The 22,735-nt window shown below is 40.6% G+C and overlaps 1 protein-coding gene across 1 annotated transcript; it reads left to right on the forward strand.

The window, feature by feature from the left end:
- Positions 1–12,708: 12,708 nt before the first annotated feature.
- emilin3a (elastin microfibril interfacer 3a) lies at positions 12,709–16,252 on the forward strand. Its single transcript, XM_073469689.1, has 4 exons — positions 12,709–12,860; positions 12,970–13,089; positions 13,217–13,778; positions 14,300–16,252. The coding sequence occupies exons 1-4, from the start codon at positions 12,709–12,711 to the stop codon at positions 16,250–16,252; spliced, it is 2,787 nt and encodes a 928-aa protein (XP_073325790.1).
- Positions 16,253–22,735: the final 6,483 nt, after the last annotated feature.

Raw genomic sequence — 22,735 nt, forward strand, 5'->3', positions numbered from 1 at the left:
TTATTCATGTAAACTTTAGTCCTGTTGCTGACTTCCCTACCTGAATGTAGCGGTAGCCAGGCAACCAAATGAAACCCAGTGTTACTTTGAGTTAATGTGCGTTTTCCTCTGGGTTTGAACATTGCTGGAAACATTCGGGATAATGTAAGTACACAACTTGACAACTATACATTTAACATTTATTAATAATTAATGATGACCAGAGGAAAAACAAATATACAATGCCATGAGGACAAATATGATTTGGTCACTGCATGAAAAGAGGATGTGGAAGGACCCTACTGACTCCCATTAATGTGGCCCATTAATAAATCATCATAATAAGCATAATAATAATGAAAATCTATTTAACTGACCTTTATTTATTTATTTATTTTTCTTTTTTGAATGCTGCCATCAGACCATCATCAACAAAAGGAGCTTTCAATATAATGATTGTGCCCCATCATCAGTGATGTCTGAATCCACTCAGCAGCAGCAGGAGGGACACGGCTGACTGGGGAAGAATCTTCCAGTGCAAATAAGGCAAACATATAAATATATAAAAAAGACCTTAAAAGAAAAACAAGGGCAAACTGAATTTTGTTTATCCACTGCTACAAATCTCACCAGAGCTTCAGAGGGACTGCCCCTGAAGGGTCTGGACTAAAGTGCATTTTGTGGTTCTCCTCTGTTTATTCATAAATATCTCATAATTTTGCATCAGCGTGCTCTGGTTTAGAAATCTGGTTGAAATCTACATAACAGCAACGAGATACATGACACTGCAGCTGTTTGTGTCGTCAAAGTGGAACCAGCAGAAGAAAAACAGAGTTTCTGTACAGACTTAAATATGAATGCCCTCATTTTGGCAGGAGAATATCGTGGGGTGAGTTTGATCATGAAGGCTGATTAAAGACATTAATAATGTATGAGTGAAAGAAGTGAATGTGAGCAGTCTGATGGACAGATGGAGATGTTTGTCACGTGGTATCTTTCTTGACCTTGGTTTGTAGACTTCTCAAAACCCCTAAAATATAAATAATGGTATTCAGAAACATCTGAACAAACTCAAGTCACACAGCAGAAATACAATATCTTAATTATTCTGAGTTAAAATGCAAATTACAACCATGGTGACAAGATGTACCGCCCCCTAGTGGAGTTCAGACTTATTCTCATACAAATGTCATTGTGAGATATCATATGAAACACAATTAAAATATTAAACAAATACACAAATATACAATATGCTATTGTTCAATCTGCCCCATATGAAAACGTTCAAAGGAATAGCTCGGTCCATGTAGTTTAATCAATAACAATACATCATATTTAACTAGAATATTCATCTTTGGAAATCTCGCTATTTGATTCCGATTCTTAGGAACACGACTGAATTCAGAATTGATTCTTGATTCAAAATTTGACACTAGAAGAAAGAGGGCAATCATATTTTGGTTTTGGGACCATCGACTCCTGTTGCTGAGCTGCAAATGAAACATTTCATGACAACCACAAAAACACAGAGAAACTTTAAAAAAAAAAGTTAACTACATTAACTCAGAAGTCTTAAGTCTTAAGTCTTCCTGAATGAAAATAATTGAAGTGCAATTTTCCGGCATCAGCACTGAATAAATGTTTTTTATTAAGTCAGAGCTGGATGTGTGTCCTTCACTGTGTTGTTATTAACGGCTTTAAAGTGATTATACTCTTAAGTCCTCCGCTCACTAATATTCCATGCAGGTGTTTTTACTCATGTTGCCCGATTAGATCTCTTCTCAGGACAGCGTGGGCGTGCACAAACACTGCTTGATTTGCATATTTCTCTCATGGAGTTATTTTTATTGCATCCATTAGGGTGAGGCAACTTACCTCTCATCATTCTTGTCATTGTTACTAGTGCACACCTCATGTAGCTCCAAGTATAGCTACAAAGGTTACAAAATCTACCTACTGCGTCATCCCCTGTAAGGCTCACTTGTTTACATTATATATCTTGTTTGTTTAGTTCGTAAATGTCAATCTGACAAACAATGAGCATTTTAGGACAGAACTAGGCGTGCCAGTCTTTATGCTACGCTAACCTAACTGCCAGCTCCAGCTTCATATTCACACGCACGCCACACACGACATAAGAATTTAAATTACTTGTAATACTTAAACTTCAGAGACTCTGATTTATAAGAATGCTGCACTACAACATAGTTAGCAGGTGTGACAGCGCCGGCTTGTAATGTTTTCACCTTGTGAATCTGTGTTTGTGTCATCACGGTAAAATGTGTCCTAGCAGGAACTACCACAGAAGTGGTTTTGAATATTTTGCCAGCCAAGCGTTTGTATGTCTGTGTGGACCCTTTTTTTGTCACTGCAATAACGTCACAACCATGACAGGATACTTTACAGGTGTGTAGTCGAGATCAAAATAAAGGCAGAGTTCAGAGATGGGCGTGGTCCAAGCAAGGATATAAATAGGGAAATGCCCTCCTCCTTTTTACACCCCTGGCTCACATTTGTGTTCCTGAAGACACCAACAGAGAGCGGCAGCGATGACGTATTTTTGTAGGTTAACTCAGATGTTAGCGTCGCCCTGGTTCCCTCGACAAAAGCCTACAGGATTTTTAATTTTTCTTGGATTTTTGTAGAAAATAAGCTCTGAGGCAAACAAAGTTTATGATTCTTACAGGCTTTGTTCAGCAAGATAATCTTCACAGATGAACACTCATTTTATGATCTTTGAAGCGTTAAGCAAACTAGATCAGAGTCGCATTACTTCAACGTCACTAACACCAAGCTTCCTAGTATACTATAATATACAAACACTTTTTTAAAGACACGTAAAAGCTTCAAAATTCAGGATTTTGAGTATGTAGTTAAGACTTCTGAGTAGTCCTGGATCAGAACGTGAACATGTCGACGGGCTGGTGTGATCCCATTGCAAGACGATCACTAGTTAGATCTTTCGTTTCAAAAACAAAGCTGTAGATATTTATATTTTCTTATGGATCTGCACCATCTCTGCATCAAGTTACAGCCCCGCTCACAATCTAAACGGTATGAGACTTTGTGATGGTGTCCTGATTTCACACTCCCTCTCTGGGCTTATGAGTGGCGAAAGATGCCAAGCGTTGATTCAAGGCAGAGCTCCCTGCTGCTTTTGATTTCACATCATGTGATTGATGTTTATTTAAAATAACTCCACACTAGAAAACAACAGCCCCGCCAGACATTCTCTTACATCCTCCCACAATCAGAGCCTGAATAACTCGCAGAAAAAACCTCCCATTAATCTCTGGCAATCACCGCCTGTGATTTCTCAGACCAGTGGTGGCTGTAGTGCTGGTTGGGATATAGTCACAAACCGCACATGGAATAATAAAGTCAGCTGACTAGTTTGAGTTTAATTGGCTGGAGTGTGGGTTTGAATAGTTTCTTCATGAGACTGGAGCATTGGGGCTCCTGTTAAACTTTAAGCATGGACACATTTGGCCTGGTTGGTGCACTAAAAGATGAAAGGGAACTCTTGAATTAATAGTTTCCACTGGAGAGAACATCAAAGAGACTCAAATATTAATAGTATACATTTGAGGTTTACGCTCAGCAGCTGCCTTTTGTTCTATGTTTAACAAAGGAATTCTTTTTCATCATATTTTTCATCATCCATTATATTTAAAGGTCACTCCAGAGCGATCCAGTCAGTCCTGCCCGGTCTACCACCTTCAGTCCGAACATTAAACATTACTGTACTGTACCACGGGCACGGGGCAGAGTTCATCGTTTCTTATTTAGCAATAACTTGACTCGCCTGTGGAAGCCGGTGATGTATTTGAAAGACAGAGGATAGAAACTGAGGGGGCTGATTCTCATCCTAACATCTAAACCAGTAGTGAACACAAGGGGGCAGTCTCATTCTGTGTACAGAGAAATACTGTACTCTGTTGGTACTGAGCAACGTCTGACCATTTTTCACAAATCCAAAATTACTTACACGCTCCATACTGTATTTCTTAAATGCAAATCAATGTTTGCACTCTAAATGATGTAAAATAACATTATAAAATGTGCCACTTTGATTTCTTTTTTTTATGAACCAGCAGTTTATTACAATCAAGAATGGCACCCAATGTGTGTCTAGTTCACTGTGATGTTTGGTTTGCTATCGTGTCAACTATATGGGCAACTGAAACTGATATAACCCCATTATTAAATCGTTACTGCTTCTTTCATGTGTTGATGTAAAATGACATCTCTTCACAGCATCTACTACAGTCAGTACAGTACAGTTGTTTCAGTGCACTGATGCTATTTTAGACGGTGATATATCAATACTGGAACGTTTTACTCTCCAATATTGGCAGTGACCCAAAAATTAAGTATCTGCCGGGCTCTACAGCCTATATGACATGGATGGATCAGAAAGGCTGCAATATGCTGCAGAATCTACAGCACTGTAGTGATGACATGATCAGATTATCATCAAGTTACCACTGGTACTGTAACATAATTCAGACCTATACCCTTTGAAAGTTTTGCTGATGCTACTTAAGTGTACAAAGTTATCAATGAACTGGCTCCTTCTCCATTAAAAGAGTTAATACCGCTGCACTCAGACAATGGGAGGACAGCTGGGACAACCAACAGAGCAGACAGCCCTCTCTCAGTGCAGAGTTTTATAAGAGAGTGCTGCAGCTTCACTGACTTGAAATTCAAGATGAAATCAGGCTAAAATCAACCCGACCTTGTACCCACCACACAAAAACACAAACACTTACTCTAAATCTCTGGTTGTTATTGTTGTAGTCTTCTAATGTTTTAAAATCTCGTTCTAATGTTTTAAAATTGTGATTATGTTTTGTCTTATAACTGTGTTTTGATGCTTTAGTGTTCATTTTCCTAACAGAGATGTCGTCTCTGTGTCCTGCACAGGGACTGCAGTTGCACTGTCCCTGTCAAGTAAACAATAAATTACAAAAATAAATACAATAAATGAATCCATCTTACTATCTGTATATCGGTTTATTTATATGCTGTAAACATACATTATAGAAGGAATTTCAATGCAATTGGAATCTCCACCCTTTATTTCCCACTGTTTGTCGAGGGGTCCAGGAGGGGGAGGCTTATCTGAGGTGAAGTGCTAAATATTTAGCCACTTTACCATCTCTTTATTTAGATGGTGCAGAATTAGGTCTTTAAGAATGCACATTTTAATTTCAATATTGTACAGTTTAACACTGAGTTACTGTGGGATTTAGCTTTGTTAAATTTTAATAAAGTATATTGGCTGTGAGATTTACCGCTATTAGTGAATTCATTTATGTCAAAACAACAAAAATGTTCCAGTTAAGATTTATGGACAAATTGTTTTGAAAAAATAATTTCAATACATGTAGATGTGTGTAGGCAAATGTTAAAAAACTGGAATAAAATCATGAAAATCATGAAGAGGACTATTTATCAGGAACAAAAGAAGGAAAGAATGATAATGGCACAAAAAAATGGGGAGAGGGGAAAAATGGTTTCTGTAGAGCATTGTGGAGGTGTTTGTGTGTGTGTGTGTGTGTGTTGGCTGTCTCCAGATGTGCACACACTGCCAGGGGACTCTGGCAACAGCAAACAAAGCTGAACTTCTTGGCTAACGTGTGAAGTGTGCCGTGACCTCTGGCTCTCCATGTGGCCACTAAATTATGTTTGCTCAGGCCAACATTTGTCTTGTCTAATGAACAAATTCTTAAGATGGTGACGCCTCAGAATGAATTCTTTTTCACAGGGACCAAAAACAGAAATATTCACTCGAAAATGTCTTAAAATAAACTAAAACAGAACAATCTTACATAGATTTAGGTGCACCAGCGCAAGAAACAAGCTTCAGTTCTGTGAAATGTTTTACTCTTGTCTGTTCTTTCAAACGGCTGTGAACAACTAACAAACGAACTATGCTGGAAATAAAAACATGACTTTAAACAGTATCTCAACCTGATTTTCCAACATTCCCTCTTCACTGGTTAATCTGATGAATTAAAGCTGGACGGAGTATTTTCTAATGGTTATGCATGAATTCATTAGGTATCTCTCCCTGTCAGGCCACAGCCAGTGATAGATTAAGCTGTTTATTCAGTAACTGGTATAATGAGCAGACGGGGAACAAATGAAGAGATCTGGGTCATGCAGTGTTCGTAATAACAATAATTCCTATTATCATAATTTTATTTATACAGCATTTTTCAAAAACAAGTTAAAAAGTGCTTTACAAAGACATTAAACAGGACAAATTACAGATAAATATGACAACAGTACAATTCATACAATAATATAACATGCATGAATTACTAAAGCACATTAAAAACAAATAAAAACAGAGGAATGATCACTTTAGGGGGAAAAAAAGGTGTTTTAAAGAGAGATTTAAAAGAAGAATCAGAGCTCTCCTGCCTGGGCTCCTCCGGCAGCTCGCTCCAGAGTCGTGAGGCCATGACTCCAGCGATGACCTAGATATTACTATAACTATGAGGTTTGTAAGTCAGTGAAATAATCAGCTGCCGAACCCAAACGGGCTTTAATAGAATTTTTAAATCAGATCTAAAAACGTTCAGGCAACCAAGGTAGAGACTTGGAAATAGGCGCTATGTGAACTCTTCTCTCAGCCCAGTTGCCACAGATGCGTCTGTATGTTCGTGGCATAGGCTACGTACCACATTGACTTTTGTTAATCATGTGTCATATCAAGTTCGTATTACATGTTTATTACCTTATTATCATATCAGGAGGTGGACTTACAGGCAACAAGGCTTTCGAGGCTGCATTTCAGCATCCTTAAGTGTGAGACTGCAGGATATTTTTGATGCGGGACCACAGCATTTCAACATTTGTATGTGTGACACCACTTCAGGACAATTTCCAACTATGTTTCTGGACATAATAAACAAAGTTGGGACATCTCCAGGCATGTTTATGGTGACCATGACAGGTATTTTAAGCCAAAAAACGATGTTCTCCTAACCCTGACCAAGTGTTTTTTGTGCCTAAACCTAACCAGACTGTAAGCAGAGCGCTGTCACAAGACAGAAATAGAAAGTTCCCCCTAAAGAAATGTAAAGTTTTAACTTATCTGCAGAGGCTAAATTTACCAACATTTATTCTTGTGGCTGGATTGCTTCTCTTCGATTTCTTTAGTAGTCATGCTGTAGCATTTTGAACTAGCCGAAGTTTGGAAAGGCTGTATTGAGTGGGTCAGGAATACAATGAGTTACAGTAATCTGAGTGTGATAAAATGAAGCGTGAATGACCGTTTCCAGTTTCTTAGTGGATTGAAAAGATCTAATTTTTGAGATATGACGAAGCTGCAGAGAGCCCAACTGAATTTAAGTTTGTTGTCAAAGATAACAACAATAATAAGGTTATATCACTTCAGAATATTGGTAGATGCTTTAATTTTAAAAAGTTATAAAACTTCCATGCTCTTTGGATCCTTCTCCAAATTAATTTGTTAGTCCATCCAAGTTTAAACAAATGCTGAAGTGTTATATCAGCCAGTGCTGTTAGGAAAGCCAGAGCCACACAGTCCACCGACTAGAGACACACATAAAGAGATTTACAGGCCAGCTCAGAATTTAGACCGCTAGTGTTAAAACTAAACAGACACAAAGAAACAGAGAAGGGACAAACACAAATTCAACTGCCCATATGCTACACAGACTTCCTTAGACTCATGTGTGGTGTTTTTTCATGCAGGCAAATTTGTCCTCATAATGAGTCGATGTCGAGCGGTCCATGAACAGCTTAAGTATGATGTATGCGTTATGACGGGCAGGTGAGTGGAAGCTAAAACAGCTGTAACTGTGTGATGCCATTGAAGGAAAACTCTGGGTGGAGCCGCCACCGCCTGCAGAATAAAGCTGCACTTGTTTCACGGCACCGGAAAGTCCGAGCCTGGACGGTTGTGTGCTCTGCAACATGTTTCACATCATACAATGAGAGCTTGTTTACAAATCAAGAGAGTAAAAGAGCTCACGTAGAATATGTAACACGCACACACACACACACACACACACACACACACACACACAGAGTGATGTGTATGTGCACTGAACAGGGTGTTTCCAGGTAGAAGAGGTGGGACCTGGTACAAACAGGATACAGGAAATGGGTGTGCGTCTGAAAAGCGTCAGTCAAAAAACCGCTACAAAATAATGGACACAATGTCACTCTTGTTCATAGTGAGGTCATGTCACAATGGTCGCAGCAAAACATTTTTCAAGAATGTCTGGGATTACTGGTGGTCTGAACATGTATATGCTCGGTGGTGGCAGAAGGAGTCAGATCCTCCATTACAAGTAAAATTGCTTATTTAAAATCGTCCAATAGAAAAAAGTAAATTAGCATCAGCTACATGTACTTAAAGAATTAAAGGTCCTCATTTTGAAGAAATATGGCCCCTGTGACATCATTATACTGTTGAAAGTGACGTATAAAAACAACACTTTACTACCTACAACAACCAGAATGCACCTCACCGGCCCAAACAACACTCCCGCTGATGGGTGAATACTGCGAGTTGGGTGGCGCTGGGGTTTGGCTCGGAGTCCGTTTTTAAACAGGAAACAGTAAAGTCGCCAGCTGGAAACAAACAATATGATATAACAGCTAATCAGTACACTAAAATATGTTTTGGAAATCAATTTAGGCATATAATAGACAATGAACAGGATTGGGTTCATCTTTGATCAGCACAGTCTTGTTCTACAATTTGATTTTAGTTTTTTCAGCCTCCATTTTTACAATGCAGGAACAATATCAGCCACTTCTAGTTCACCATCTTTCTCCGTTGCAGCTAAACAGTGTGATAAATATGTTTCTGAAAACATTTTAGGTGAGAAAAAGAAGAAGAAGAAGAATCTTTATTTGATCACATATACAATGTACAACAGAGTGAAACTGGTAATCTGCATTTAACCGGTCCCGAGGGAGCAGTGGGCAGCGTGTACGCACCCAGGGACCAACTCCAGATCTTAGAGAATCAACCTAAGGTACATGTTATGACGGTGGGGGAAACCGGAGTACCTGGAGAAAACCCACGCAAGCATGGGTTGAACATGCAAACATGACCTGTTTGTGTCTGGTGTTCCTACATGTGAGGCTCTTTTAAGGCATCTGATGTATAATTTTATGTGTTGCTTGGATGAATCTGAGACCAGCATCGTAAAGGCTTTAACCAGCCTGAGGCAGAGAAGCTCTCGGTACGCATCGAGGCTAAGAAAACACTGGTGAAAGGGGTCACAATTCAAAATGGTTTGGAACCACATTAAATAATGCATTTTATAATGTTATTATCATTTTTTGTTTGTAAAAACTAAATCTGACAAGTAACCAGTAGCTACAGCTGTCAGATAAACATAGTGGGGTAAAAAGTACAAACCGCACCCCCAAAACATCTCTGACGTAAAACACAGACCTCCAAATTATTTTGTTGATAAATGAAAACTGTGGTTTATTTTTGCTACGTCCTTGCCCATCTTCCTTTAAACAGTCTGCATGGTCACAAACAGCCTCATACATTTATAAAGAATAAATGAAGTAAATTTTTACCTTGTAAAATATTACATACTTTTCCCAGTGCTGCATTCTACAACATAATAGAATATGGCGGGGAAGTGAAATGTAATCAACAGTTTTAAAGGCCAAAAGGAAATTGTCAAAGCTTTCAAAAACTTTACCTTCATCCTGATTTAATGTATTGGCTTTGATTTGATCTACAAAAGTATTAAGCTTGTCCTCCAAAAGCTGATATTGTAAATTCAATGTTTTACTTGGAAATTGTTGAGGTAAACTGATTTTCGATGAGTACATGGCTCCGTCTAACTGACCATTTTAAACAGAAAGTGTTCTAGCTGAGGTTCAGCGCAGTGGCTTCTTTCTACACTCGGGGCGGTGAACTGTACAAAGACCTGTGTTGTGAATGAATGTGTGGGCCTGTGGGGCAAAGCACTCAGGCATGGGTGTGTACTGTCACAGCCTTCAACACAGACTTTTTATTTGTATTTGTTCCCGTTCCTGGAGGTTTGCTGTTAGGTCAACTGTGCCGGTGTGCATGTGTGAAGAAAAACAGCTCAAGATGTTTCACAGATTTCACTTTAGAGACGGCCGAGCCGTCACACAACCTAAACAATATCATCTCAGATCAAGCTTATAAAAGCATACAGGTTTAATTCAACATTATATATTCTGTGTATGCTAATTCTGATAATTGATTAATTATTAAAGTCCTTTAAACGAAAAGACACTGTCTGGTTCCACCTGCTGAAATGTGAGGATTTTTTCTGTTTCATATTATTAGTTAAATATTACTTGGTTTTCGGCAAAACACCAGCTTGGCAGTGAATGTAACTACTGCAGGTATATTTACTCATGAACTGTACTTTAGTAAATCTTATGGCACTTGTGTGTGATTGTTTCCATTTTAAGCCATTTAAATAAATATAAATATTGTACTTTTTTTACTCCACTACTTTTATTCGATAGCATTAGTTACAAGTTAATTTGCAGATTCAGATAATCAACGAATACATTTTAATGTTTATTAATAAAGTAAAATTATAAAAAAGTTAAAGTAAAATTAATAGTAAAATAATTATTTTCCAAAAATGTAATTATTCTGAAATGGGCCATTCTTTATAATCTATATACTTGTAACAGAGTATTTCTACACTGTGGTATTTCTACTTCTACCTCAGTAAAAAATCTGAATACTTCTTCCACCATTGCATCATGGGTTCATGGAAAGTGTGATGGGCATAAACTCTAATGTCTTGTATAGACTACATGATTAATTCAAACAGATTAATGTATAGTGATTGGATAATTAATTGCAGTATGAAATTACACTGTATGAAAACTTGAAAATGTTTGACATTAACAATGAATGAGCTCCTTTTCACAGCAGACATTTTGCCTCGTCATCGCAGGAGAAGCACAGGTGTTACTAATAACATTACTTATGGCTCTGTTATATTCAAGTGTCCCAGTTAGCCATGACAGTGTGACAGTGAGCCAGCATGAACAACAGCAGGGCTCTGGAACTGAAGCAGCTAACTGGATTTCAGTCATCATTAATTCTGTTGGTCACACTCGTGCTTTTCCTACTGTGGCAAATCAAAACGTCTTCTGTGAAAAAAGACCTACGAGGTTAAGACTTCATCATATTCTAACTAACTGTTCTTTAAGGTAACTTGTCTTTTTTTTAGCCACCGATTGTTTTACTGAAAGACTTTCAAAAATCATTTGTTTCTACTCCACAGACCTGGCTATTATATTTTATATATTTTTAGGGTGTAAATAATCAACAAATTGCTTTCCTTGACATCCAAATGAATTAAATGATTGTGATGTTTTTGACCAGTCTGTTCCCAACTTCTCCTCCCCTGCTTTTCTTTTTGTATTGTTCACTGGTTTGTTTGATGTTTTATTTTTACTTTCTTTTTTATTATTATTGTTTGGGTTTATATATTTGCATAATTTCAGCCAAGACGCCTGGATAAAATGTTGGCAGTTTATATTTCTGCAAACTGTTTCGTTCACATTTGGCTATGTTCAACATTGACATTTATGCAATCAGTGTCAGATCACGTACAGGTTTATGACTTGACTTGGGAGTTGGAGGGGATGGTGGATGAGTTATGGGTAAGAGAGCTGCTAAGCCAGTGACCACAGTTCAAGGCTGTGTTTCAACATTTGTAGGTCTAAAACCAGTGTATATACCCTGGGACAGTTTCCAGCTGTGTTTGTGGTGACAAAAAAAGGTATTTCATGCCAAACCGTGTTGTTTTCCTCACCCGTTACCAAGTGGTTTTTGTGCCTAAACCTAATCTGACCATAAGCACATCAAATTGAAATCAAAGCTCAAGAAAGTTTCAACATATACATGGATTGCAGAAACATAAAGTACATTGGCAACATTTCTTCTGATGAGTAGGTTGATCATTTCTATGAAAGACAACTACAGAGAAAGGTCTATGGTGTGAAAATTAACTATATTCACTTGTCATTGGGTTATTCTTTATTTGAGCTAAAAAAAAAGAGGCTATTTTGGGACCAGCCTTCGTGTTCCACACTCTGGATGTGATGAACCATTTCCCCTCTGGTTTGCCGTGATGTCAGCATGGGAAAGTAGCTCATGGGAATTCAGCGTCTGCTCTGATTGGTAGAGACGCCTTCAAACTAGACATATAATAAAAACTGGACTTTCTATAAAGTTGCGTAATACAGAAAACCACAGGAATAACACAAACTGGGAAGGTGAGGGCTCTCTTCTCTCCTCCGGCGTCACTTTGGTGTTACTTTGAGGGAGGTTGAGTGGGAGGAGATATGCAGATGGTGCCAGTGGAGCCCTATTAGTGGCGTCTGTAGTCCACCAAACTCACAGTAGACTGTTGTCACTGCAACACAGTCCACCACACCCACAGCCAGTGTTAGGGTCAACGCTCACAAGGTGGCATTCTGCTTCATAGCACAGCCAAAAAGGTTGAACTACAGAGACTGAATTCTTTTTTAAAGCCTTTTTTGAGATATCTTTTAGCAGTTCAGTCATTTCCATTTCAAGTGAACGGAGAGGAATATTTACGGTAATATTTGCCCTTGATGGTGGATTACTTTTTCTTCTCTGAGATCACCTTTACCTCAGTTTGAGGACTCCTTTCTCCAAGCTTTTGATTTTTAACACGAGGATATTCAAGGATGCATTTTGTGACGGCTGTGAGTCCTTTTGTGTTTATGACTTTATTTCTGTCACTGGTCGAAACCAAGTTCTACAGACCATTCCAGTTTAACCAGTATAAAGCTGGGCTCAGTCAACACCATGATCCAGGGAATCCCACCAGCAGACACAAGTAAGTTCTGTCTCTCTTTCTACATCATGAAAGACTTTATATTTCAATTTGTAAATCATAGTAATGTGTTTCACATTGTCTCTGTCATTTTCTCTCTCCTCTCTGAAAGGAACCACTGTGCCTATGTCATTGAAAAAACAGTGTCCTTCACCGTGCAGGACGGGGCAGCCCCGTATGTTAAAGCTGAGTACAACAAGTGCTCCTGGGGCCAGAAATGTCCAACTCTCCAGTGAGTAAAAACAGCTTTTAGGTCATGTTGATGTGCCTTAACATAAAAGAAACTCCACATCACTTAAGGGTACAAAATACCACAGTCGAGTGCATGTTTATCACTAATAGCTGGTTGTTTCCCTCAGGTATCGTCTGATGTACAAACCACTCTACAAGGTGGCACATAAAACCGTCACAGAGCTGGAGTGGCGCTGCTGTCCTGGGTACTCTGGTTATGGCTGTATGGAGGGACATCCAGTTTACCAACACACCATGAAAATGATGCCACCTTTCAAGGGCCCACCAATGAAAGGCCCACAGTTTAAGGGCCCACAGTACAAAGGTCCAATGTTCAAGGGTCCCATGTTCAAGGGCCCTCCTATTAACACTGCTGTGAAGGCCAACCCATGGAGCCAAAAAGGACCTCCCACCAACGGCTTCAACTCTTACCCAATGCGCCACTTTGGACCTCCGAGGTCCTCGTACCCTGACACCTCCTTTGAGCCTTTTCCGTCTGAGCCAGAGCCGATGCCAGAGCCAATGCCAGAGCACCAGGAACCACATCACACAGAGCACGACCCAGAACACGAACATGAACTTGAGCATGAGCATGAGCATGAGCATGGCCAAGGACCAGAGGAACATGTACCAGAGGAAATCCCTCCGCCTCTCTCTGGTGGTGAGCAGCCTGAGAGTGAGACCAAAGGTGTGTCCTTATTCCACACTACATAGTAATTGTCTGTGTTTTCTGGAAACTGCATTTGATTATGTAACGTGTCTGAGCATAAATCTTTCCCCTCACAAAGTAATATGAAAGACTGATACATCATTTTCTGCAAAAGTCTTTATTAAAGGTCCAGAAATGTAATGGTAGGTAGGTGGTTATTACCAAGCAACATTTTACAATATATTGTCTTTGAAATTACCACCAAATTTATTGAAATAACCCCAATATTATTTATTAATAATATTCTGCTAATTCCCAACAATACGTTAATAAATTGATGGTAATTAGCAGCTTTTTATCAACGTCTTATTGGAAAATTATTGGAAAATAGCAGAATATGACAATTAAGTTTGAGGTAATTATTGTTGTAATTGGGGCTTCACTTTTTAAGAAATTTCAAATCAAGTGACTTGATAATTACCACCTACTTACCATGAAAGTTACCCAAAATTCAACTAAGTTTGTTCCAATATTAACAGCTGTTTTTCCCTCTTTAGGCCAGGCCCTTGACAGTGAGACAGAGGAACGGATATTTCGAATGGAGGAGGATGTACAACGTCTGAACCAGGGTCTGGAGACCCTGAGGGGAACCGTGAATGGACTGGAAGACAGTCTACGAGCCTCGCTGAGAGAGGATGCCAATAGGATGCTGTCAGCTCTGCTTTCTGCTGCCCCTGGTCCTGTTCCTGCTCCAGCTGTAGCCTCAAGCCCATCCACCATGGGGTTTGTAGAGATTCCCGGGGGAGGTCCTGAGACAGGAGGTCTAGAGGGTAGACATGTGTTTCCAGGCCTCACAGAACTGAATGTAAGGGTAGAGGAGCTCAAGACAGAGCTGCAAGCCAAGACAACAGAGCTGCAGGAGATTAAAGCAACAGTGATGGGACATGATGGAGCACTGAAGAAGATGTCGAATAGAGGAGTGGTGTCAGACTCCACTGCCAATCTCAAGGGAAATGCCCAGAGTGCGGTGGAGAAGTCGATGGACGCCAAGCTGAGTGAAGCCAGGACAGAAATTCTTGGTGGGTTTGACAAGCGTGTGGAGAGTGCAGAGGGCCGATGCGAGGAGAAAGCTGGGGATGTGCGTCGTCAGTGCCAGAGGGAGCAAGGTGAGAAGCAGGAGCAGATGGAAGACGCTCTGGCGGAAAGTAGTACAGACTTGAGAACAGAGCTGAGAAGCCTCCAGGCACAGATACATGGTTTAACGGCTACAGAGGGCTGCTGTGGTAGAGTGAGTGGTCTGGCAGAAAGGGTGCAGCTGCTGGAAACATCAGTGGCAGGCCTCAACCAGTCCCAGGGCCACCTGAGAGTGGAGCTGGGTGGACACAAGGACCACATAGAGGGAATGCTTGAGGGGCGTCTGGGGTATGTGGAGGCAAAGCTCAACCTGACTGGGAAGATTAAAGGTAATGAGTCTGGAAGAAGGAGTGGTATCCCAGACAAAGTTGAGACAGGACAGAGTCTGGAGGACAGAATGGAGGGTAAGTTGAGGGCTCTAGAAGGCCGTTTACTGACAGCTTTCGAGGAGCTGGGTAATGTCACCGCCCCCGCACTGCTGGAGGGTCATGCTGTCCCCACTCTGGAGACGGAGCTGGAGTCCCTCCGAGGGAGACTTGAGGTGGATGTGGACAGAGTGAAGAAGCACCTGAGCAGCCTTGAGATTCTCTGCTCCACTTCCTGTTCCTCACCTCAAAACCCATCTGCCATCCAGGGTGACTCTGCGGCACCAAGTGCAAACCTGGCATCAGAGCAGAATGTTAAAGAGGTACTCGACCTGCAAGACGACCGTTTGAACAGCCTCAATGTCACACTGCAGCACATCCTGAAAAATTTGACTCATAGGAACGAGCAGGAACAAGCAGAGGCAGATTATCCCATCAAGGGAGAGCTCACAATACTCAAATTCAATGTCCGCTCAGTCAACCACACCCTGAGAGACCTCCAGGATTCCCTGGGGACAGTGGTCCACCAGGTGGGTCAAACTAACAGCACCTGGCATGAAAGAGAGGCTCGTCTGGCCCAGCAGATAAAGGGTGTGGTTCAGCTGGTTGGACATCAAGCTACCATGCTTGGGGCAGGTGAGCGCAGGCTGACGCGACTCAAAGGTGAGCTGCAGATGATGAAGAGGCGACTCGCTCAGGAGGTCCAAGGCTGCCGGAGCACAGCTATGGGAGTCCAGAAAGAGGTCACTGAGGTCGGAGGGCGTGTAGCCAGTGTGGAGGACCAGTGTAAGGGCCTGAATTACTTGGCAGAGGACCTTGAGAGAATCAGGGAGGAGCTGGAGGGACAGTCCAATGGGCTTCTTCTGCAAATGAATGGGACTCTCTCCAGTCACACTGTGCAGCTGTCTGAGCTGAGAGGCGAACTCAGAAACTGCACCTCCAAGGTGACGCCAACGCAACAGAGTTTAGAGTTGGAGGCAGAGCTGAGACGAGGGGACACCTTCACTTTGAATTAGCTCAGTTTATACGGACAATAGATTTCAAGAATGAATGAAAACGGATAAATGTTCTGCAGGTGTTTCAGGGGTCCACTAAAACCCAATCTCATTATTTGAACTGTAAAATACGAAGGTTTTGAACCTGCACTGACATAAGGATGGTTTTAGTTTGCTTACACTATAAAATGAAAACGGCAGCTAATTCCAACTGCACTAATAACACATAATCTGAAAAAATGTGTCATAATGGTGCTAAGATGAAATGTTTGTTGTAATGGACGATTATTTATAGACCACCAGCGATTGAATGAGTGACAAACAACAGCAGACTGCACCTGTGTTACTGTACTGTTTCTGTAAAGCTTCAAAATAATTCTTATATGAGCATTTTAACAATGTTGACATGTTTAAGTTTTGTACTGATTTTTCTACAAGTATACATGATGTTATGTTTCTACGTGGTTTTATTTCTTGAGCATTAGTTTCTTTTCTTAATGTTATAATGAATAAAATGTACCTATTTCATGCTACATACAGTTTAATTTCAAGGTTTTTCAGTACTGACAATCCTGACAATAAACTAGTTTCTCTACTTTTCATGTTTTCTTGGCTGTTTCACACAAGAGGTGTGAGATACTAAAAGAAAAAACAATTTTAGGACCTTGCTGGTGTCTGAATTGGATTTTATAAACAACACCAAGCCTAAATTTGAGAAACCAGTAATGTTTTGCTTTAAAGATGGGAGGTGTTGATGCAGAGAAGCGAGGAAACCACAAGAGAGCAATAGAGAAGCATTAATACTGTTGACTACTGGGGACTGGGGAGGTTTTCCTTGAATGAGGCTATGTTCACACAGAGAATAACAGTCTCCCTTCCAGAAATCAATTTCATGGGGAAAGCTCTCCCTTGCCAGAAGAAATTTCGCCATATTATTGCCAAGGTGATACAGAAAGACAGGGAGCCACTCTGTACAATAGCCTAAATCTTCGTCTCTCTGTCTAGGCTACAAATCTACCGGGCCAGCTGTCTGAGCACAGTTCTCATTGGACTTTACAATGGGACGATAGGCGACCTTGCTAATAACCCTCCCCTGTTAGTTCCTGTTCCCCTATCGGACAAACAACCATTAAAATGACAGCCGTGTGGGAGATGAGCCGACTGCTGTGTGAAAACATTTTAGCCGGAGACATGTGGTGAATAATAACTATGGAAATGCCAGCGAGGAAAAGAGGGCAGACAGAAAAGATAGACACCAAATTTATGTTGGGATAGCTGAGTGACGGAGCAATGTCGAGACGCAAATATGAAGCTCGGTAATGATCCAAGTTCATAAAGTGAGGGCAAAAGACAGACATTCCTTCCTGAAGCAACCTTTCACACATCACCTACAAACTACCTTCTTTTAAAATGTAAATGTATCAAGAAATGCCATTGAAGGGTAATAACTGAATAATAAGGCAATGTTCTCAAACCCAGACACAAAATGACACCATCCTGTCTCTGCTACCTGCATTACTTCAGGTCCTTGTTACATCTCGGTCATTGTTCAGATTTTCTTATCTATTTCCTCTATTCCTCCCATGCTTCCTTAAAGTTCACACCTCAAACAAGCCCAAACAACAACACATTAATCATGTTTGTTTGCAAGCAGACACTTGGACGGAAAGGGCACTCAGGGGCTCTGGTGAATTTGTCTCCTCTGACTCAGAGTCTCTTCACTGCTCACTCAAGGATCCGATTCTGAGTTATACGCTCCCTGCACGGCGCGCAGACTGTCACTGGCCGAAACACGCACCCACATCGCAAAAGGCAATGCTGGCACAAAGACAGAGGACAAAGGATGTTTGAGTAAGCAGAGGGCTGCAGTCGTCTAAAACGTGAATCATCCTATATAATGTCCTCTGCTGAAGCGTAAGGTGAAAGACGAGTTTTTGTCCTCATTATAGTGATGGTCAGAGAACTGACAGTGTTGATTACAGTTGGCTAACACATGAGGAAGCCCGGGCGAGGGTCGCCTTAAATCAAGGACTCACGGCTTCTTGGTAATAAGATCCAGGATTCGACATCTTTTAAGAAGCAGTAATGCGTAAAGCTGGAGCTTTAGTTATTGTTCATAAAAACCCACGCTTGAAGTGTGTCTGCAATGATGACTGTATAGATATCATACTTAAAAATACGACACCCATTTCCTGAACTAGATTTCGTTTTGTCTAGAGTCTTTATATAAACACTCGTAAGAGTCTTGGCTTTAACATTCACAGACAGAAGGATTCTTGCCAAAGTTAAGTGCCTAAACTTAGACGAGGATAGTAGAAGGGAAAAGTGCACAAAGGTCTTATTGTCTTAAATACTGTACCTCTCTGAACTATCTTATGTACATCAGTTGGATGAGAAGAGCAGAAGGGTCAGATGCAGATATACTGAATACCAACAAGCAACTGTTTTCTCTCACAGCCTCTTATTTTTTTAAACATATTGTGAATTGCACGCACAGAATGCTTTTTCTGCCGCTATGGTGTCTCTCAATCAAGACAACAAAAACACAAAAGATGCAGTTTGCTAATGTCATGAAGTTGCTTGGGATCAGGGGGATTTTGTCCTCACTGTTCAACAACCACCATTGCTGCTGAAAATCTGTCTGATGTGACACTTGTGAGATTCTGAGACTCTCGGTTCTTCATAAGAATAACAAACTTTGTTTATAGAGCACTTTTCAAGCCAGAAAACAAAGAGCTTTACATAGATAAAATTAAATAAAATACCACAAAGATAAAATATACAAGGAGAGCAAAATTAATAAACATTAACAAATTAAAACCAATAAAAAAAGCGTGCAAATCAGTTAAATGAGGATATGCTTTCCGATAAAGTTACAGTGACTCAGACGGCCTTATTTCCTCTGGCAGGTCATTCCAGAGCCTCGGAGCCCTGATAGCAAAAAGCTCTATCCCCTCTTGTCTCTCACTCGGTCACTGTCTTTTTTTCTCTTCTTAGCTTCCTCTGCCAACGTCCTCTTTGGTCTCTTGGTTGTCATGATACCCATAAATGCTGCTGAGCCTGTTTCCGTTGCACATCTGGCTCTGCTTCCGGTGCTCATTCGGGCCCTGCACCTGAAAACCTCCTCCTCCCGGTGGTCCCACCAGTGGTGCTCCAAGCAGAGTTAGCTCGCAGCTACAGTAACTTGCAGCTACAGCACGCAGCAATTACAGGTTTGCTTGAAGGAAAATCCATAAATCACAGAGAGTTGAGCAGAGCAGCCGGAGGACATAAGGGAGAAAACCAGCAACCTTTATAAAATATGATCCAGTTTCAAAATCGCTGATAGTTGGTGCTGTGTGTGACGTTCGGTCGTAATGTGATCTCACAAAGTGCAGAAACAAGTGATAAGGGGGCGAGAGGCTGAGACAGAGACACCATTCACCCTATTACAAGACACTGTAAGTTATTTTGAAGCTGTTATTTTAAGATTAACTGGTTAAATAATGTTGCTTTAAACTGGCAGTCGATAAGTTTTCTGCTTCAACATATCATTATGAAGTAAATGTTGATTGCACAATGTAGTGGATAAAGCACAATGAAACCATCAGCATTTCAACTGGTTTCCTGTAAACCTCGCTATCACTATACAAGTTTGTCAGCCACCGGGCACACGGTCACCCAGGAAAAGGAAGGTTGACTGGTGATCCATTTCTATTATGGACTAAATGAGTGGATAAACTTGCAGCTGCCTGTTGCCATTTTAAAGCAAAATTGATTTTGCTCAGCTTTACACAGTGCGTCATACAAACCCTTGTGTCATCATGTCATTCGACAGGAGGGCACCAGACGACGTGTGTGTAGCTATTAGTCAATGTCGTCTCTTAGCTTATTATTATTTATGGCGTCTGGAATCTCTTCATGGATCATCTTATCTGAACCTACAGAGTCTCCTCGAATGCCGAGTGTGAAGGACAGACAGTAATCATATCAAGGCACCAATTAAATATTCTTATGAGACACAGAATCAAATACATTTAAAATATCTCCCACAAGAGTCTTATCGATCTTCTTAAGCAGCTCCTTGATTGGCAAATTGGTGTATTTACAAAATGTCAAACTATTCCTTTAATGACCTTATTACTTCATGCTATTATTGTAAAAACTTCAGATAACAAATAACATCAATACTGGGCTTTGTGTGTCGTTTTTCTTCTTGTAAGACCGGTAATGATGTCGACCTCCAACACAGCTAACCTTGCGTCACGTTAATTAGTCGTGCTGCTTCTATAAGTGACTGAAAAGCAGAATGAATACACCTATGCGCAGTATGTGCAACCAATCAATTTGCACATTGTGTTAGTTATATGAAGTGAACCGCTCTGTTCTGTTCTCCTTCGAAACTAATGAAGCTCACTCACTCTCTGACAAAACAACAGGCGTCAGTGACTGGGCTGAAAAGTATTTTCACAGCTGGAGGCCAAACTGAATCGCTGGCTTACTGGATAGACACACTGAGCTGAATGATGCGCTATTACGGAGGCAATGATAAGAGCTATCAAGCCTTCCACGTTCTTGTTACACTGTCTCTGTATCATGTTCACTTCTTATTCAGCGTTTATCTGTTTCATGTTCTGACAGAGAGAAACGTTTGAAACCTGACGATGCTTTTACTTCTAAAGAATTTCCAACAACGCTGTTTCACCCAAAAATGAAAATTCAGTCATTATGTACTCCCCCCCCACGCTGATGGAGAGTCAGGTGAAGTTGAGTCCACAAAACATTTCTGGAGCTTCACAGCTAAACACAATTGCAGCATTTCTCCTAAACAGCTGACGTAGATGTGGACTTGTTTTTAAGATACTAAAAACTGCTGCTGTCTGAGTTCCTGCTGTTTCTCAAACCACATTTTGCTGACTGACACACACACGCACGCACGCACACAAACACACACACAAAGTGAAAACATTACCCGACGAAGCTGTCGTGGCTGGTGAACATAAAATAGCTCTATACAGCTCGTCCAGCATGTTGATGTGGTTCAGTCACTTCAATACGAACAATGAAATAACAACAGTCTGATTTTTATTGTTAATGATTACACCAGGTTTCAGATGATTTTTCACTTTACTTTTATTTATGTCTGTGCGATGTTTGAAGCCCAAGATAAACATGTCGGACTGTGAGTGATAGAGTGACCTTAAATGTTCCCCTTGTGACTCAGACTGCTGTGACTAAGACATCATGGTCATTTCTCTCTCTCCACCAAGGTAGAAATGTCTCTGAAATGATAATTTAAACCTCATCATAAAACAGAACCATGACTGAAAAAAATCAACCAAAGCAGCAGCTTATGTGAGTGACATTGGAAACTAGAGGGGCACTCGGAGCGATCAGAACTCAGCCGAGGCCAAAAGTCCACTCTTCTATGCAAATCTGCAAGCGCAACCTTCTGCTTGTTCCCCTGAAAGTCTGAACATGTTTTGTTAATATTCCTGACAGTTTATTACAGACAATTTACATACGGATGTGAGTAGGAGTATAATTAGCTGCATAATACATTCGTATTTATGTTTCCATAACCTAAGTTTGAGAAAAAAGTTTGGCAACTGTGGCGATGCTACTGGTTCTCCCATGAAACCACTGTCGCCGAGTGATCCATAACAAGCAACTACATTTGTCAGCTACCCGGTAGATGAACAGTATCTATGAATAAGGATTGTGACATAGATCATATTTCTACATTTGGCAATGTTTTGTCACTACCAAACTGAGCTTTACAACCATCAACTGGATTATAAGATGTATGGCATTTATTCTGCCATCTCACATTGACATTTATACCAAACGTGGCATATCATGTACCTTTTATATGTTTTATCAGCTGACTTTGTCTTCGGGATGTGGAGGCGGCGTTATTATATGCCACAAGGCTGCCGAGTGGGCAACCATTTTCCAGCCAATTTTGTGGCAACCAAAGACTGCTCATTTTTGCGGGAAGGCGGACCATCTCCAGTCGCTTTTGTGGCAACAAAAACGGGTGTTTTTTTAAGGAGATCTTTTAAGTCAAACCATGATGTTTTCCTAACCCTAACCAAGTGGTTTTTGTACCTAAACCCAACCTGAGTATAAGTGAAGCGTTGTGACGAGAGAGAATATAGAAAATTGAACCTTAAAAAACGTAAAGTAGCAACAGAAAGAAACGTTAAGTTTGAACTTGTCTGTGGTTTTGCAGAAACTTACTTAGCTGACATTTATTCTGGTGATTGGGTTGTTTTCTATGTTATGCAACGTTTAATAAAAATAATTTCAGGTATTAAGGAAAGCAGTTGCTTTGTTGCTGCGGTTAAACCATATCTCCAGCTCAGACGAGCCCACTGTGGGTTTAGTCCAATCAGATGTCAGCTCATTTGTCAACAGCTTCACCGACTCCCAGGTTGGTTCTGCCTACATTTCTTAATCATTTACTGGTTGAGTTTGAGACCTTTTTCACCATAATTGATCATTGTTGTTGGGTAAAAGAAA

The sequence above is a fragment of the Pagrus major genome, chromosome 7, assembly GCF_040436345.1.
Source record: "Pagrus major chromosome 7, Pma_NU_1.0".
In the NCBI taxonomy this organism is placed as follows: Eukaryota; Metazoa; Chordata; class Actinopteri; order Spariformes; family Sparidae; genus Pagrus; species Pagrus major.

Coding starts and splice junctions, on each gene's coding strand:
- emilin3a (XM_073469689.1), top strand. CDS start 12,709: ATGCATTTTGTGACGGCTGTGAGTCCTTTTGTGTTTATGACTTTATTT. Junction 13,090..13,216: donor CAGAAATGTCCAACTCTCCA/GTGAGTAAAAAC, acceptor TGTTTCCCTCAG/GTATCGTCTGATGTACAAAC. Junction 13,779..14,299: donor CTGAGAGTGAGACCAAAGGT/GTGTCCTTATTC, acceptor TCTTTAGGCCAG/GCCCTTGACAGTGAGACAGA.